At 38.9% G+C, this 15,703-nt stretch overlaps 2 protein-coding genes and 1 pseudogene across 3 annotated transcripts; 1 reads left to right on the forward strand and 2 right to left on the reverse strand.

Moving 5' to 3' along the window:
• Positions 1–864: 864 nt before the first annotated feature.
• On the forward strand, positions 865–5,980 carry LOC110059157 (melatonin receptor type 1A-like). Its single transcript, XM_020765846.2, has one exon. The coding sequence runs from the start codon at positions 3,636–3,638 to the stop codon at positions 4,602–4,604; it is 969 nt and encodes a 322-aa protein (XP_020621505.2). The 5' UTR covers positions 865–3,635; the 3' UTR covers positions 4,605–5,980.
• A 589-nt stretch (positions 5,981–6,569) lies between these two features.
• On the reverse strand, positions 6,570–7,343 carry LOC110059316 (uncharacterized). Its single transcript, XM_089294513.1, has one exon. It carries the CDS (start codon positions 7,341–7,343, stop codon positions 6,570–6,572), a length of 774 nt encoding a protein of 257 aa, XP_089150639.1.
• Positions 7,344–8,857: 1,514 nt separating this feature from the next.
• Positions 8,858–13,863, reverse strand: LOC110059184 (uncharacterized; annotated as a pseudogene). The gene is made up of 3 exons (XR_016208827.1): positions 12,340–13,863; positions 10,201–11,322; positions 8,858–9,396 (listed from the first exon to the last, which is right to left on the reverse strand). The product of XR_016208827.1 is annotated as an uncharacterized LOC110059184 (transcript).
• Positions 13,864–15,703: the final 1,840 nt, after the last annotated feature.

Here is a 15,703-nt window from a genome sequence, read left to right on the forward strand (position 1 = left end):
CTCCTTCCCGCCGGATCACTTTGCTTATCGACGCTCGCGCTTGTGACTTAAAGGTGAGCCTGCTCGCAAGCTAGCTGTGAAACTTCGCGGCTCTTTTGCAGCTCTCTCATGTGGAGAAACATCAAGAAAAACCTCTGGGACCAGGGTAAACCGTCAACAGACTTCATCGTAAACAGCTACATTTGAATCATGTGGTGCCAGAACGACCAAAAGGGGGAATAAACCTATACATCGAGCTCGAGAAACATAAGCTCGATCAGATAGCTGTAAGAAACCAAAGAATGTCTTTTGAGAAACGTATAGCTTTCTCGAAGTAAAGGTACGGTGTCTCCGAGGAAAAACGTACGCAAATCGGATATCCGTGATAAGAATCAATTGCAACATACTACTTGCAAAGTGTTCTAATCAAACAGTCAGGCCTGGCATCACAATATAGAATGCAAGTAAGCAACATGTTCACGGTAAATTTCATATTTTGTCCCTGGAAAGCAAATACTTGTATCTTGCAATAGAAACGAGCCAAAACAATGGTATGCATAAACACATGGCAAATTACAGAGGTGTCAAACTCGACGAAGTCACATGCAGATAACAAAGGAAATCATGCAGACCTATGAATTCTAAAAAATTGCCATAGCACGGTCTAACGGCTCAACTCGACTTAAAATTCCTCCTTTTAACACAACATGAAATGCCCTTCATAAACACGAGTGAAGCGAAAAAAAAAAGGTCGAGTGACCGAACAGAGAACGGCAAATGTACAAATGTCACGAACCGTAGAAGTCGTGTAGGCTAGCCATTTTACAAGTTTGTACAAGCCGCAGAATGTCTTACATCCTCACATACGTACGAGTTCCGTTTTGTCCAGCGAAGGGAAAAACTTGGAGACTAAAAAGCATATCTTGCAATAGAAATGAGCCTAAAAGATGCATAAATACATGGCAAATTATTACAAAGGTGTCATCGACGAAACGACATGCAGATAACAGCGGAAATCACGCACACCTATGACCTCTAAAAATTTTGCCATAGCACGGTCTTACGGCTTTACTCTAATAAAATTCCTCCTTATAACACAACATGAAGTACCCTTCATGAACACCAGTGAAGCAACAAAGGTCGAGTGACCGAACAGAGAATGGCAAATGTACAAATATATCACGAACAGTAGAAGTCGTGTAGACTAGTCAACCCATTTTACACTGAAATACTGCAAATTATACATTTAATATGTATACAGCTAAATATTTCAGTTAACGTTGCCAGATGAAATTTTTAGATAAAAAAAAAACCTATGCGAGAAGAACACTAATGATAGGCTATGTATTTATTAAGTTTGGCTTATCACGTGAAAAAAAAATCTACTAGTTTGTATTTTTGTGTGTGAAGTAGAAGCCTACACAATAAGACCACTAATGGTAGGCTTTGTATTCATTAAATTTGGCTTATCATTTAAGAAAAAAATGATTATACATCTCACAGCTTGTTTTTTTTTTTGTGAATTAAGTAGAAGTTCTGCGCGTTTATGAGATGTATTTAATTAATAATAAAATAAAATTTTTAAACGTAAAATGAAAGCCTTCCTCTTAAATCAATTTTTAATGTGATAAATTTTATATGTAAATAGTTTTACAAAAACTGTTTATCAATAATCTTTGAGTATTTTTTTAATTATCTTTATCATTATTATTGTCTCTGAAAAGCTCCCATGGGGAGTTGACAATGAAATTTGTATTGTATTGCAAAATAATTAATAATAACATAATTAATAATAAAAGTAATATTCACTCAGGATAATAATATTCAGTCACTCATTCTGACAAAGAAAGTTTTCGTCTAACATGTAGAACCTACTGCTCCAATGAAACCCTGTTCCTTCTAAATGCCCATAGAAGACAGTTAGGATAAATTTTAGGGTTAGGGTAAGTTTTTAGCATGACTGAATTGAATGAATTGATGAAGGCGAATGAATATCAATCGCAATAGAGCTTGCAATATACAATAGGATAGAGTCCAGACTCCCTCCCCCCCCCCCCCCCCGCCACCTCTGTCAGGAGACACGTGGCTTCTTACCTAGCCTCCACCTCCGTTAGGAGATCCATGGCCTCTTAAGTAGCCCCCCACCTCCCTCAGGAGACCCATAGCCTCTTAAGTAGCCCCCCACCCCTTCATTAGACCCATGGCCTCTTATATAGCCCTCCCTCCAAAAAGTGGGTCCCTAGCATGTAACATAGTTTTGACCACTTCCCTTAGGTTGAAGAGACTGGGAAGTGCCAAAACTGTTGTTGTTGCTGCTGTTGTTGTTATTATGATTGAGCATTTTTATCACAGATTTGTATTAGAAATTTGTACTTGGGGTTTTTGTTTTACCTTTTTTATCGTAATCGAATTGTTTTTATGCGCATAGAAACATTCCTGTTTTTCAATTTTTTTTATACAAATTGTATTATTGTTATCACAGGAAGGACTGGTAAAACAATATATGTGATTTCACTGTCACGCCAAGAAAATTATAGTTAATGGAGGATAATGTTTTTTCCGAACGAGCGAACGAACGAGGTACATAATGCCTCCGAACGAGGTACATTTTGACGTAAATTAGCGCATGAGTCCATTTTACCGTCACCTTTTTTCTCGCCATTCTTCTCTCATACATCAGGTGATACTGTTTAGTGAAGGGTGAGACGGTTTGTCAATCCATATGGTTTGCTTGGTGATTTTAATGAAGGAAAATATCAACCGAGGGATACTGCCACGACAAGCAAGGAAAATATACATGTACACTTCGTTCTTTAAGCACGAGTGACAATATGACGCGCTTAAAGCGAAAGAAAATATCAATCGAGGGCTACTCCCATAACAAACAACGAAAGATGAATACACCTAGTTCTTCAAGCGTGCGTGCCTTTGACGTATTGTTGACGTACTTTGACCATCACTTCCGAAAAACGCCAGCTCTAAAGTCAATAATTATTTACAGTCATTTACTGTAAATATTTATACTAGATCCTTCACTTCACACACGTCACTTTTGTTCAAGCACAGAACAGTATTTTTTTATCTGTTGTTCTCTCTTTCCCAGTGAATTTGCCTCCACAAATGTTCTTTGAAAAGAAAATTAATGAACGACCCTGTTCGGCCAGCAAGTGTGACATGTTTCTGTAGCTCTCTCATAATGCCTTGTACATATCGTGATGTTTTCCCGTATATCAGGAAATAACACATTGTTTGCCGTTGACATTTCATGACATTATGTTTAATCCTGTCTGGAAGAGAGAAAAAGTCAGGAGCCCCATTTCAATGTGCATCCGGTCTAATTAAACATTTATTTGTATAATTGAGATAATTCTTTCAGTGGTGTATCTTTTTATGTAAATACTAAAATGATTTGTCTTCTGAGGTTATCACTCAGTAGAAAGCATTGTAACAATTATTATAAATTGATGATAATTACGGAAAAACTGACGATTGAATTGAAAAATCATGAAATGGGAGGCGGGCAGTACTGACAGTTTAAACTGTTGATATCTCTACCGTGAATGTCATCTTAAACACTTCGATAAGATGATAAAATGTATCAGTAGTGCGAGCCCTTTCATTATAAATCGAATGTGAATCGCGATCGACATTCCACAATGGAGTCACAGCAAAAGATAGATTTGGAAGAAAAGCTGGCCAACCGAGATGAAGTATCTGTGGCGATGGAATTGACGGTGGCTTTCGTAAATATTTTCACAGCGATCAGTGGGAATTTGTTGTTGTGCTGGACGATATACAGATACCCTCGCCTGCGCTCGGCCTCAAATCTATTCATCGCCTGGTTAGCTGGTTCTGATGTTCTTATCTCCGTGTTAGGCTTTCCTTTCATGATCGCTGTGCTTCTGACGGGAAGTTGGCCATTTGACAAGGCGGTCTGTGATTTTCAAGGCTTTACGCTCACTATGTTTGGTGCTTTTTCACTTCTTACGATGACGTTGACTGCCATTGCACGTTACTTGAAAGTGACTCGGCCATCGCTGCATCGTAACATTTACTCGAAAAGAAATATCTGCGTATCGGTAGCAGCAGCGTTTGTAATCTCTTCTTTGTTCCCTGTTATTGTGATATCAAAGAATGCTTTTTCGTTTCATCCTGGAAGGTTTATTTGCATTTTTGATTGTGATAAAGTGGGGGTTCCAATGTGTCTTTCAGCACAAGTGATTTTAATCATCACCTGCTTTGGTCCAATAGTATTTTGTCACTTTGGAATTTTTCGCTCAGTTCGTCAACACAATGCGCGGTTAGCGACTTCCAGGGAAGATAACAGGAAAACAGCAAACATACAAGTGGAGAACATGAAGGTAACGAAGCTGTTGTTTGCAATAGTCATTGCTTTCGCTTTCTGTTGGTCGCCTCTCATTGTTATAGATGGCGTGAGCTTGTGGAAAGGACACTACTGGATGTCTCGTGAGGTGTACATGACGTCCACCTACCTCGCTTGTTACAGCAGCTCTGTTAATCCCGTGATATACGGAATTTTTAACAAGCAACTCAGGCGCGAATTCTGGAAAATATTCCGGTGTAATCGACAAAGAATGGATCGCGTTCAACCTACCTCATACTAAATAAAAAAAAAAAAAGATTGCTACGCTGGTTTCAATGTACTGCAGAAAGTTATTGTTTTATATTGTTACTTCTAAAGTTATGATACCTCTCGGCAAAGCTTGTTTAGAAATTACGTTTGGATCTGAGCTCTGATATTCTGCTTGTTTCTCAACTTTTCGAATGAACACCATTCTTTGTAAATAAAAAAGAAATTAAATTCCTCATGACCAGATGCTGTCGAAAATGATGTTGGCACTGGAACGTACATCACCAATATCAACTGACGACTGTTAAATATAAAGCAATTGCAATCTATATATTCTATATGTTTAAGTACACTCAAGTACAATTTATACACAGCTCTTTCGACCGAAAGACTGTCCCACAAAAGCGTAAAATCGTACACGATAATGCCAATTGGTATCATAGATAGTAATAGTTGGCGTTGCTTGATTGAGGTTCACGGTGGTTCAGCAAGAAGAAAGGAGAAAGCATGAATACACGTGTTTTTCTTGTTTCTTTCTCAAACTCATTAATAATTCATCAAGTTAAAACAAAGAAGATGACAACCGTGAGGGAGGTTTGGATAACCCGGTCTTAATTAGCACAGATTGTGACGATTTTACTTACTTGTCTCGAGACAGTGTTTCATCGGCTATCCAAACACCTTGAATTTCGTCAAAAATACTCCGCTGTGCATCGTGTTTTCAACTCTCCTCTCGGTGTTGGGATATCTCGATGAAATACTTTCTCTCGTGTTTGACATATTGTCGCTGACGCATTTACACTTTTACACAGCGTTTCTAAAAACAGCCCATTATTACATCTTACGCTCTCATTCGTGGAATTGTTAGAGTGCGCTTCAGAGTATCTCGTTCAGAGGCGACAGTGCAAATTAAATCAAAAGAAATCTCAATAACTAGTAGTTTTTATGGTTGATATATAGACAACGATTAAAAAAAGGAAAATTCGGAATCAATGCAAAAAGGAAAATGGTTACAGAGCAGAAAAGAAAATAGTAGTTTACCTGTGGAATGTTTTGACAACAGAGAAACCCCTTACTTGTGGCATAGCTAACATTAAATTGAACAATTTTATTCACGTTTTCAGATTCGTATAAAGATATATTGTGGAGGTTGAGACTGATTACAAAAGACTACTTTGAAAAATTCTTTATTTGTACTCTCTCTCTCTCTCGTCTACTAATTGCAGAAAATATAGATGATAAAATCTAGATAGTAAAAAAAATAGAAAAATAGAAATAGAATAAAATAAAAATGGAAAATATTAATAATTAAATATAGATAACAAAACAGGAAAAATAGAGATAAAAATAGACAAAATAGAATAAGAAATAGAAAATATAAATAATAAAACGCATCTTTAGGAATCGAGACTCTTGACTAAGTTTTGTTTGTTTGTTTGTTTTTTTGTTATTATTGTTGTTGTTGTTGCTGTTGTTGTTGTTTTTGTTTTTTTGTTTTTTGTTTTTTGTTTTTGTCGTTTTAATTGCTGGTTAAATGGTGACAAATTTGTTATAACACGAAGTAACTTGAACGCACTAAAAATAGATTTCCATAGACCGGCCCAAAAGCTATATACAGATGGTTTCTTTCTTAGTGTAAGTGGAAAGGTATTCCATGTCTGACAAGTTTGGAACGCAAAACTTCTTCCTCCCTCGGTTTTACTTTTAAATACAGGACAAAGTAAATTGTGGTTAGAATACTTAGATTTTAGATATATGTTTAATAGTGTGCAATAACTCATTTGTGATTTATAACTTCTGTCTTTTTTACAGTGTACCTAATTATGCATTTTGATCAAAAGTATTTAATAATTATTTTATTTGACTCATGTAGGGTGCCCTGTTACCTATTTTCTGTGAAATACATCAGATAAAAATTCTTGACATGAGATACATATAATCTGTTGTTGTTGTTGTTGCTGTTGTTGTTGTCACAGTTGTTGATGTTGGTGATGTTATATCATAAAAATGTGGATAATCTAATTTTGATATTAATGTAAAGGCACTCAACAAACACAGTACAAAAGTCAAAGGATGTAGATTCATTTTCAATTTCATTTACCTTCACCGTGGTACTACCATTAGGGGGGACGGACGTGCTCGCCTTGTAAAGCTTTCTTCCGGGAATCCAATACTCGCTGCTCCTAGGATTGTAACTGATCAGGTATGGTCCAGCCTCAGCCTTGTTGCATGCGGAATTTTTACGCGGCCGGAAGTCCAAGTTGTCGGCATCCATTACCATCGTCCGCACATCACCTTCCATGTTGTCTTTCCATTTTCCTGCTGAAGGATCACTCGCCGCGTCAGCTGCGTTGCGCAGTATCTTTATTTTGCCGTTAATTGGTGTCCGGTTTGAACGAACTTTCCTCAAAACGCACAAAGTGCAGCCTCTGCCCTGATTATCGCCACTTTTGTCATTTCTTTTATCAAAGGCGAGATTGTTTTCAACTTTGTGGAAATTTCCTTTTACCATGATCCCGTTAGTTTTCCACACCACGTTTCTCATTATAGTGCCCTTTACGCCGATTTTTGGGGGCTGCCCATCAAAGCGGATACCGTACTTGGGGCTGGAAGGAACCCAGTTTAACAATACTTTTGCGTTCGCCTGAGCACCAATTTGGAACTGGACACTGCCTCCGTCGTGCTGTAAAATTCCCGCGCATTGGCGATGAATGTGGTTGCCGCTTGACAAGGGGATTTTCCTTTGAAGGACGATATCCATTGCTTGCCCCATTAAAGCGCATAGTGTTCCGAAAAAACTTGTCGTTTCTACCGCTCGATATGACAGTCCCTAATCCACCAGTCTTCTCCTTCATATTAGCAACGGACCAATCATTGTACATTAACAGATTGTTCTTCAGGAGCACTCCGTCGCCTCTATATTGAAGAGCGAGGCCATCTGAGCCATAGAAGGTGCTGTTTATTAATTGGAAACTGTTCCGCTTACCTGGTTCGATGACTGTCCAGGCCGGTGGTGAGGGATCACCGAGCATGCGCTTGGAATAAGATGGGAAGTTAAAATTGATGGTATCAAAAGACAAGCCAGTTATCACCTCACGTTTTTGTCTTGGCTGCACTGTTATGAGCCGAGCTGACCGGCTCCGACTTTAACGGTGGGTCGATTCGTGGTGCTGGTAGCTTGTTAAAAATTAAGTACAGTTGGACCCTACTGATTTGAACTTGGTTATTTTAGAAATCTATGTTAATTTGAACTCAAAACCATTTCCCTTGGATTTGCCTTTCATTAATTTACCACTGGCTATTTTGAATGATTTTTCGTTCCCCATGAGAGTTCGAAATAACGGGGTTGAACTGTACTTGTTTCGCCCTCTTGCTATAGTTCAGTAGTTACAGTTCTTGTAGTTCAGTGATCACAGACTATAATTTGCGAAAGCAAAATGACTGATCGACCTGATATCCGAATTTTACGGGACATTACAACGGATTTAAGCAGAAAATGTTGAATTTAATACTAATGATAATACAAATTGTACTGCGCAAAAATTTCATAAGAAAGTTCAAATGAGCATAACGACTGGATAACGACACAAGAGGCAAAAGAAAGAACTAAATTTAAATTGCTGATACAAAGCCGTGTTAAATATGCTAAACAATAATAATAAAAGCAACAACAGTGCTTGACTTTCCTTTGCTTTGCTATTCCCACTGTGCAACTTGCGTCCCAGCATGGCTCGTTTGGTATCATGCGACCCAGTCGTGAAAAGAGCCTTTATTATTACGAAGCTAGCGGTAAAAATGCTAAAGAAAAAGGATGCGATTTTAACGTGAACTTTAAAATCAGAATAATTTAGTCGTAATAAATTATACTTGCAGTTCATAGACAGTGGGACTGTAGAGTGCACGGGAGCCGGACACAAACGGAATTTGCTTAGAAAGGTCACCCCTATTACCGCTTTTACGCGCCTGACCGCGATCTTTACGAGGGAAAATTTTCTCGCAAGGTTCTTCGCATCGCTTACCATTGTTTCATAAACCAGGGCATCGAAAAAGCTGGCGTTTTAGCTCGCCCATGCGCCTAACTGTGCGGGCCGATATTACATGTTGTATTCCGAGGTTTGTCCGTCTTCGTATCTTAACAAACCCTAGAAAGGGTTCTCCGATTTTTCTCCCCTCAGAAAGCCCAACATTTTGTCCAAATTCAAATTCAATCCGAAAAAGTGGACGAAACCCCACTCTGTGGATGTGCCACTGATAATCTCTATTTTTTTGTTGTTGTTGTTGTTCACCTTACATCCCTATCAACATCCTTATATCACAATCCCATGGATAACTCAGTCTGCACAGTAGTTTACGATTTAATTTAATTGTTAAATCACCCTACCTATCCTCAACTTACAACTCAAACCAAGCTGACAGTTTTTGTCCCCATTTATTTTATTATTTATTAGGTTACCAGGGAGATTCCTTGCTATGAAAACAGTTAATCATGAAATCAATTAATGAATAAGTGTCGAAGGTGTTTCTTCCTCTACTGATCTTTTCCACGTTTTGAGCATCGCCTTCGTTTCTTATTCTGATTGAAATGACCACACGTCTCCTTTGTAAGTCGTTTTCTCGTCTATTTCAGCATCCACTCGCCAGTAGTAAGTGGAACCTCCTCTGAGACCCTCCGGAAGATAATGCACATTCCCTTCATCGGTGATCTTCGCCTGGTACTCGTCAGACGTCGTTGTTGCATCGGCAACCTTCGCCTCGTCTGTTCCAAAGTACACGTGATGAGTCGAGGCACCGAAGGCGTTCAACCAAATGACAGCATCTCTATCAGACTTTTAAGAAAGCGAATAACAAAGTGACTCGATAAGTAATTTTGTGATTTCGTGCTTACTGCGTTTAAGAAAGTGTATTCGTATTCTTAGTTACAGGCTTTAAATCGTTGGTGCTGCTATCCTCTATATCCTGAAGAGGCAAAAGGACAACTCAACACTTTGAATAGGGTTCTAGTGTCTGCTATCACTAACACATGTCAAGAGAACACCCCCTCCCCCACCCCTCTTCCCATACATGGGCCTCTTCCAACAAAAGACTAGTCTCTTGTAGAGGTATTTTGGTCCTTAAGGTGGGTTAGCGTGTGGCTGACTGTCACCTAGGGTTCTAAACAGGCCAGTAGTTAGAATCGTATTGAAAAACTGGTAAATTTAATTTTACGTCTTACTCAGGTATACAGGTCTCTTCCAAAAACGAGGTTATGACCGACGCAAGAAAACGATTGCTCCTCAGGTAAAGTGGAAAAACTACTATTAACTATCTTGATCCAAAATTCTCCGCAGGCTCTTTAAAAGGAGCATTATTAGATGTGTGAAAAATATATAAACAGTAGCCTCCATCTGGCTCGAAAATATGCTCGGATATTTGTCCGCGGACATTATCTGTTCCGAGAAGCGAACAGTTTTCAGAGAGCGTAGCTCGAGGAAAACTGTGAGCTTCGTACGTTCCCAGCTTTAGTTGGGGAATATTCAGACACGTGTCGTGTTTAGACCAATCCCGCCCGAACGAAAATATTTGATGGATTATAAAAAATAATACTGACATTACACCACCATTATTCCCGAAAACAATCGACCAAGCCATACCTTGACTGTGGTACTACCATCAGGGGGGACAGGAGTGCTGGCCTTGTAAAGTTGCCTGCCAGGAATCCAATAGTATTTGCTTTTGGGATCGTAACTGTATGGTCCAACCTTATCCTTGTTATATTTGGAGTCTTTACTTGGTCGGAAGTCCAAATTGTCCGCGTCTACAACTTCCGGTCGCACATGACCCACCATGTTAAATTGCACGAGTTTTCCCGCCAGGGGGTAGGTGCCTCGTGGTTTTTTCCTCTTGCCGCCGTTCGCTACGTCAGCCGCGTTACGCAGTACCACTGTCTGTTTGTTGATTTCAACCGGGTTGGAACGAACGAACTTCAGGACGCACAAAGAGCAGCCATCACCTTGTTTATCGCCATTTTTGTCATTTCTTTTCTCGAAGGCGAGATTGTTGAGCACTGCGTGCGATTCACCCTTAACCATGATCCCGCCACATTTCCACACCACGTTCTCCTTCATGGTACCGCTGCGCCCCACTCGTGGGGGTTACCCGTCAAAACGGAGGCCATACTTGGGACTCGAGTGAACCCAGTTGTTTTGGCAAAGAGCGTTGGTCTGGGCACCGATTTGAAACTGGACTCCTGCTCCATCATGTTGTAAAACTCCCCAGCACTGATGGTGAATGTGGTTTAACTTCACAACAGGATTGCGTCCTGAAGGACGAAAGCCGGCACTAGCGCCGTTAAAGCGCAAAGTGTTTCGAATAAACTGATCGTTAATGCCGTTAGATATCACCGTTCCTAATCCGCCACTCTTTGATCTCGTGTTTGTCACGGACCAATCATTGTACTCAAACAGATTGTTCTGTACAAGAGCTCCATCTCCGCTGTATTGAAGGGCGAGGCCGTCGGATCCATAAAATGTGCTGTTTACTAACTGGAAACTGTGCCCGCGACTTGGGTCGATCAATGTCCAGCGTGGGGGAGCGGTATCACCGAGCATGCGTTTGGAATAAGAGGGAAATTTAAAGTTGATTGAATGAAAAAAGAGGCCTTCTATAACGTCATGCCTGTGTGTTGGTCGTGCTTTAAGAGTGGTGCCAAAGAATGTCAGCTGTTTGAAATGCAGATGTCGACAGTTGGAAATGGTAAACGCATATGTCTGAACCTAAAAGAGTGAAAAGAAAAGATTCAGCACCGCATGCAACAAATGAAATACAATTCCCAGCAATAAATGAGATAAAACTAAAAGGTCGTTTAGATGGAAGTACTGAAATGCGTCAGGAAGCATTGACACCACTATTTTTTTTAATTTACACGACATGTAAATTTACAAAGGTGGCATGTGTTTCCTAAGTCTTTCACTCACTGGATGAAATTGATGAACTTCATTACTTATGTTTATCTCTAATCCCTTCCCTACCAGGGGTTTACTCATCGAAAACAGGCAATTCAAAAATTCAACCCAGCAACAAATGACATAAACTGATTTGACGGTCGTTCAGATGGAAGTATTGAAATGCATCCGCTGACATTTGACACTTTTTTTCTAATTTGCACGACATGGAAATCTACAAAGCTGACATCTGACTCTTAAGTCTTTCACTTGAGGAAATTGATAAACTTCATTACTTATGGTTAACTTTAAGGTTACAGTTAACTTACATTACATGCAAAAAAATTCGGACGATTTTTTTTTTTTTTTTTTTTTTTTGGACTAAAAAACTGTCCGAAAACAAAACCGTCCTAAATTTTAAAGCGTCCAAAATTTCTAAGCGTCCAAAATATTTGTAGCACGGTATAAGACTTTTAAGAAGTTCCAAAACTCTCAATTTCCTTTATGGAGCGAACTATAGATGAGACACTGATTGAGATAAATAACAGTTTGGTAGAATTTGTGTTTTTTTTTTTCCCGTCGGCATATCTTTAAAACCTTGAGGGTGCAGAAAAACTACCATTTTCACAAATGCTTCTCAGTCTAAAACGTGGTTTGCAGGCGTAAATTTAAATTTGGTATGTGTAAACAGTATGCGAAATTTTTTTGTCCGAAATTTCTCCGAATTGAGATTGAAAAAGTGTCCGAAATTTATAATACGTCCAAAATAAAACGTCCGGAATTCTTAGCGAGGACTCTAAGTCAAAATAGCAAGAACTTTAAACAGCGCCAAAGTGTCTATTCCTCTACCTTCCCATGTATCCTTCCTTCAGGACTTTTTCCATCCAGCGTCTTCACATAAACAGTTTTTGTGTTCTTGTCGTAGAACCATTCGCCAGCTTGGTCCAAGAACTCCAGTTTATCCTCCAGAAAGTACTGATTGTGGCTCGCCTTGAATTTGATGTCACCGAACGTGTCAGGGTAGGTGAAGAAGTTCCGGCCGGGAGCGTGGTTTTTAACAATGGCGGTAAAAGTATTGAAGCTACCGATATTTAGAACAGCCATGGCCCCTGTTGCGTTTAAACCGCTCCCAGCCAAGTTCTTTGCGCCACTGTCGACCATTTTTCCGCGCGTAGAACTTTTGGCAGACTTTGCCCAATGCTTGTTCAAGAAGGCAGTCCTGTCCGACCACAGAGCGTTTGGCCATCGGGCATTGGTCATCATTTCACCATCGATGAAAAGTTGCCAGATGTCCTGCTCTATTTTGGCTGTGTATATGCCATCCTTTGTGCGTTTCCAGGCAGAGTTTCCTATGGGTTTTAGGGAAATTGTTCCATCGATAACGGGCATCTCGTCCTGATAGCTTCGTATGATGATAGGTTGCGACGGGCTGCCTCGCTTACCAGAGATCTGGAATTCTGATTGATGATAGCGTCCTTTTCGAATGTGGCACTCGTCACCAGGGTTCTTCAGGGCGTCGATGCAAGTCTTGATGGTTGCAAATGCAGAAGACACGCTTCCTCCATTGTTTGAGTCATCGCCTTTTTCCCCATCGACATAGTAAACGGTGCATCTTACGTAGAATGGTAAGACCATAAGAACGACCATCAGTATGGTAACGTTCCTCATGTTTATGGACACCTACAGACAGGGGAAAATCTGCAAACTTAAAGACATATCCACAGCCTGATTTAGAACCTCGCATAATTCACCTTTTGTTTTCAAATACAGACAAGGAGGATTTTAATTTGGATGGAGTGAATCTCAAGGATAATTAAAGAAATTACCTAAATAAACCGTCAAATATCTCTTCAAATTTCATGAATATCTGTAAGCAACAAATTTATAGTGTCAAGTTTTCCAAATTAGTTTTGTTAGCAGGGTAAGAGCAGTGTTTTCATTTTCTCGAAGCAACGTTTACGACAATCGCGAATTACTGATCGTTTCCCATTATTTTCAACAGCAACGCATGACTGTCTTTCAGATCGAAAACGGGAAATTCTCGAACTAAACCCCGCTCACTGGCTGAAAAGCAGTTTAAATAAACATTTTGCGAAAGAAAATGGACCAAACTGGATCTTAATTTATAGTACATACCCGCTCTTTCCTCTTTTGATGTGATAACTACTGATTCACCAAAGTGCGAATGTGGCCCCCACACAAAATGAAGACAAAATGTCGCAAGCTACTATTTTTTCGTTTTCCGTTAGCCAATCAGAATCACGTTTGTTTTCGTTTTGCAGCTGTACTAATTTGTTTGGTCTTCTTTTAATAAACTCATTTTCAACTCGTTTGAAACTTTAGTATTTTGTGAAAATAAAAACAATAAAAAATGGCTTTTCTTTCAACTCTGTGGTATTAAAATGAATTAAAATAACAAAGTAAAAGTCAAACTGGATTGTTTATGTGTACATCTGCAAAATTCTAAACAAAGGAAAGCAGTTTCATTCTTTGTACAGAAGTGTCTTCTTGTTACGAAAGGAGTCTGGTTTTCGAATTTTGTATGCTCAGATGTTTAGAATTTGGTTTTCTTCAAAACGGTTTCAAGGTAACTGTAAAATTATATAGAACTGCTCTAAAAACATCATAAATTCAAACTGAAGTAGTAAACTGCATTGTCTGACATGAAATAAAAACGGTCCTAAAAGCTGCTTGCTAGTTTTTACAAAAGTGTTTTCATTAGTTAAAACTTCATTTAGTTTCACTGTAAGTAAACAACCATTGAGACAAGACGGGTACATCTTCGTTAAGCGAGAGGGCATTTGAAAAGGGCTTCGAATTTCCTGAAGTTAATGGAAGAGTTAAACAAAAAACTCAATACTCAATGCTAGACCAGGGTCAGTTAAAAATTTCGGGTACCGTTCATATTTCATCTCCAACTGACCAACACTACACAATAATTGCCTGTCTTTAAACAAACAATCCCTTGTTTGTTGACTTTTTTCGACTTTCACTTTTGCCATGTAACTTAAGTTGCGAATGAGTGATATATCCTCCACAATTTCTCCACAATTTTGTTGTGAGGATGTATATAATTATTACCCAGGTACTAATTGTTGGATATACCTTTGTCCAAGTCAAGAAACGTCGAGTTATTCTACTTTATAGCGAGATCTTTGAAAATGAGTAGAGTACACAAGTAATTGATTATTCTTTACAAATAAAAAAAATTGCTTTATAATCTTTCCATCAGTAGGCTTCATTCGGAGAGCACATCTGGATGTAAAACGTTCACATTTTCAAATAACGCACGCATGAATCTGCGTTTTTGATTTTAATTAATTTAAATTGTGCTCTGTTTTGTCCACTGCAGTTTTGTTGTTTTACTGTGGTTATCATTGCACTTTGAGGTTGAATCTCAGGGAATCAGTTAGTTCCCGTTTCCAATGATTTTCTCTTCTGCTTCAAGTGTGCTGAGGGAGCTTACGGAAAAGAGTCGGAAAACGAACTCACGGTTTTCCTTGGTGCTACTGTACTCGACATATATCGGAGGTAAAAAAGATGTAATATATCAAACATGAAAGACCTTGTTTGACCACATTTCCAAACACCGAGAAAAGAGTTGAAATTACGCCGCGCAGCGAAGTATTTTTGACGAAGTTCGAGGTGTTTGGAAATGCGGTCAAACACTGTCTTGAGTGTTTGACATATCTTCTCAATCGAAACTAAAACAAAGGAGAAAACGGAGAAATAAAATCGTAAAACTCTATGCTAATTAAGATCAGATATCCAAACACTCAGTGTCACTGTCATGATTTCCCTTGTTTAAACTTGATGAATTATTAAACTTGATGAATTAATGAGTTTGAGAAATATGTTTACAAATTTGGGCAAACGTGAAGGTAAAAAGCTGTTCTTTTTTAATAGGGATTTGAACGGAAGGCACATAAGAGGTGTGTTTTTTATATGAACGACCTTTGGTAATCCAACATTGTTTGCTCAGTCTTTTAATTTTCTTACCTACGCATTTCACTTCAAAAAGGTTAACAGTTAAAAGCAAATATTCAAGATGGCAACACGTGGAATAATCAGTCCTGATACGTTTTCACTTAGACTTGTCTTGGAGCAAAATTAAATCGCGCAGCTCTGGAAAACGTCTATCGGTCGGAACCAACGAGTGACAAATAAAAATTGTATAAATTTGAGTAAGCCAACTATGAAAAACACGTAAACG

Source organism: Orbicella faveolata, unplaced genomic scaffold (genome assembly GCF_042242905.1).
Source record: "Orbicella faveolata isolate gen_17 unplaced genomic scaffold, um_ofav_v1 contig_25, whole genome shotgun sequence".
Taxonomy (NCBI): Eukaryota; Metazoa; Cnidaria; class Anthozoa; order Scleractinia; family Merulinidae; genus Orbicella; species Orbicella faveolata.